Source organism: Geospiza fortis, unplaced genomic scaffold (genome assembly GCF_000277835.1).
Source record: "Geospiza fortis unplaced genomic scaffold, GeoFor_1.0 scaffold1107, whole genome shotgun sequence".
NCBI lineage: Eukaryota > Metazoa > Chordata > Aves > Passeriformes > Thraupidae > Geospiza > Geospiza fortis.
Genome location: NW_005054897.1, coordinates 22136 through 23591, shown reverse-complemented (window position 1 = coordinate 23591; position 1456 = coordinate 22136). Strand labels below are relative to the sequence as shown.

General features: G+C 52.9%; 1 protein-coding gene across 1 annotated transcript in view; it reads right to left on the bottom strand.

Annotated features, from left to right (window-relative positions):
* Nucleotides 1-1456, bottom strand: part of LOC102042767 (tenascin-X) — a gene marked incomplete at its 3' end in the record, with an annotated part of 25520 nt that overhangs the window by 18782 nt on the left and 5282 nt on the right. Inside the window, 1 exon segment of the mRNA XM_031065583.1 lies at nucleotides 3-437. Within this exon segment, the coding sequence (XP_030921443.1) occupies nucleotides 3-437 (435 nt within the window).

Genomic DNA, 1456 nt, shown 5'->3' with positions numbered 1-1456 from the left:
ACCTGTCACAGCCTCGGTGGACACATGGTCGATCTTCTTCCTGCCCCTCAGCCCGTAGAGGTGGAAGCGGTACCGGTGGGATGGGGACAGCCCTGGCACTGTCACCGAGCGGGACCCGCCATCGATGGGCAGGGCCTGGGGCTGGCCCTGGGCATCCCGGTACTGCAGCGTGAAGGAGTCAAAGGAGCCCTCGGGGACGCTCCAGTGCAGCTGCACAGAGCTGGGGCTGACACTCGAGACCCTCAGCTCCCCCAGCACTGCCTGCCCCACGGGGGCCTCAAATGGGGGCCTCTCAGTTTGAAGTTTCTCATGTTTTTGCTCCTCTGAGGGCAGGAGCATCTCCTCTGTCTCCTGTGTGCCTGCAATGGATGATGGCGTGGTAATCCCCGCGTCCATCCCATCATCCATCCCCCCACCCACCAGTCAGTGCATACATCCTTCCATTTACACTTTTATCTGCAGGGCTATTCGTTCCAGCACCCATCATCTACCCATCCATGTAACTACAGATCATCCCACGCACATTTTGCTTCAACTCCCTTAATCTCACCATGCATTGGCTCATCCAAATACCCCCCCACTGATCTGACATGGAAAACCACTGACAAACTGCCCCAACAGCTATCATCCATTATTCATCTTCATCCACTCATTCATCCATCCATCTTGTTTCCTTCAGTCAATCCTTGAATACAATCCTATGGGAATGTGGATTGAATACAATCTCACACTCCTGTTCCCCTACAGTCACACCCTCACCCAGAGCACAAACCAGCCACGGGCTCAGCTGCACGTCCACCTGTCACGCCATGTGTCCATTCAGCATTCATCCATCCAATCCACCCAGGAGGCCACCCGTCATGGATATCGCATCTATCACTGTCCATGCATTCCTCACCATCCCCTGATCCTTCAATCTACCCAACCAAAGAACTCGCGCAGGAGCCACCATTCATTTTCAATCATCCACCCACTGCTCATCTCTTCTTCAGTCCATTCATCGATCCATCCATCAATGCATCCATCGCTCACCTTAACTGTGCATCTATCCATGCAATCCTCCAAACATCATCCATCCATCCATCCATCCATCCATCCATCCATCCATCCATCCATCCATCCATCATCCATCCATCCATCCATCCATCCATCCATCCATCCATCCATCCATCCATCCACCCATCCATGCATCCATCCATCCATCCATCCATCCATCCATCCATCCATCCATCCATCCATCCATCCATCCATCCATCCATCCATCCATCCATCCATCCATCCATCCATCCATCCATCCATCCATCCATCCATCCATCCATCCATCCATCCATCCATCCATCCATCCATCCATCCATCCATCCATCCATCCATCCATCCATCCATCCATCCATCCATCCATCCATCCATCCATCCATCCATCCATCCATCCATCCATGCATCCATCCATCCATCCATC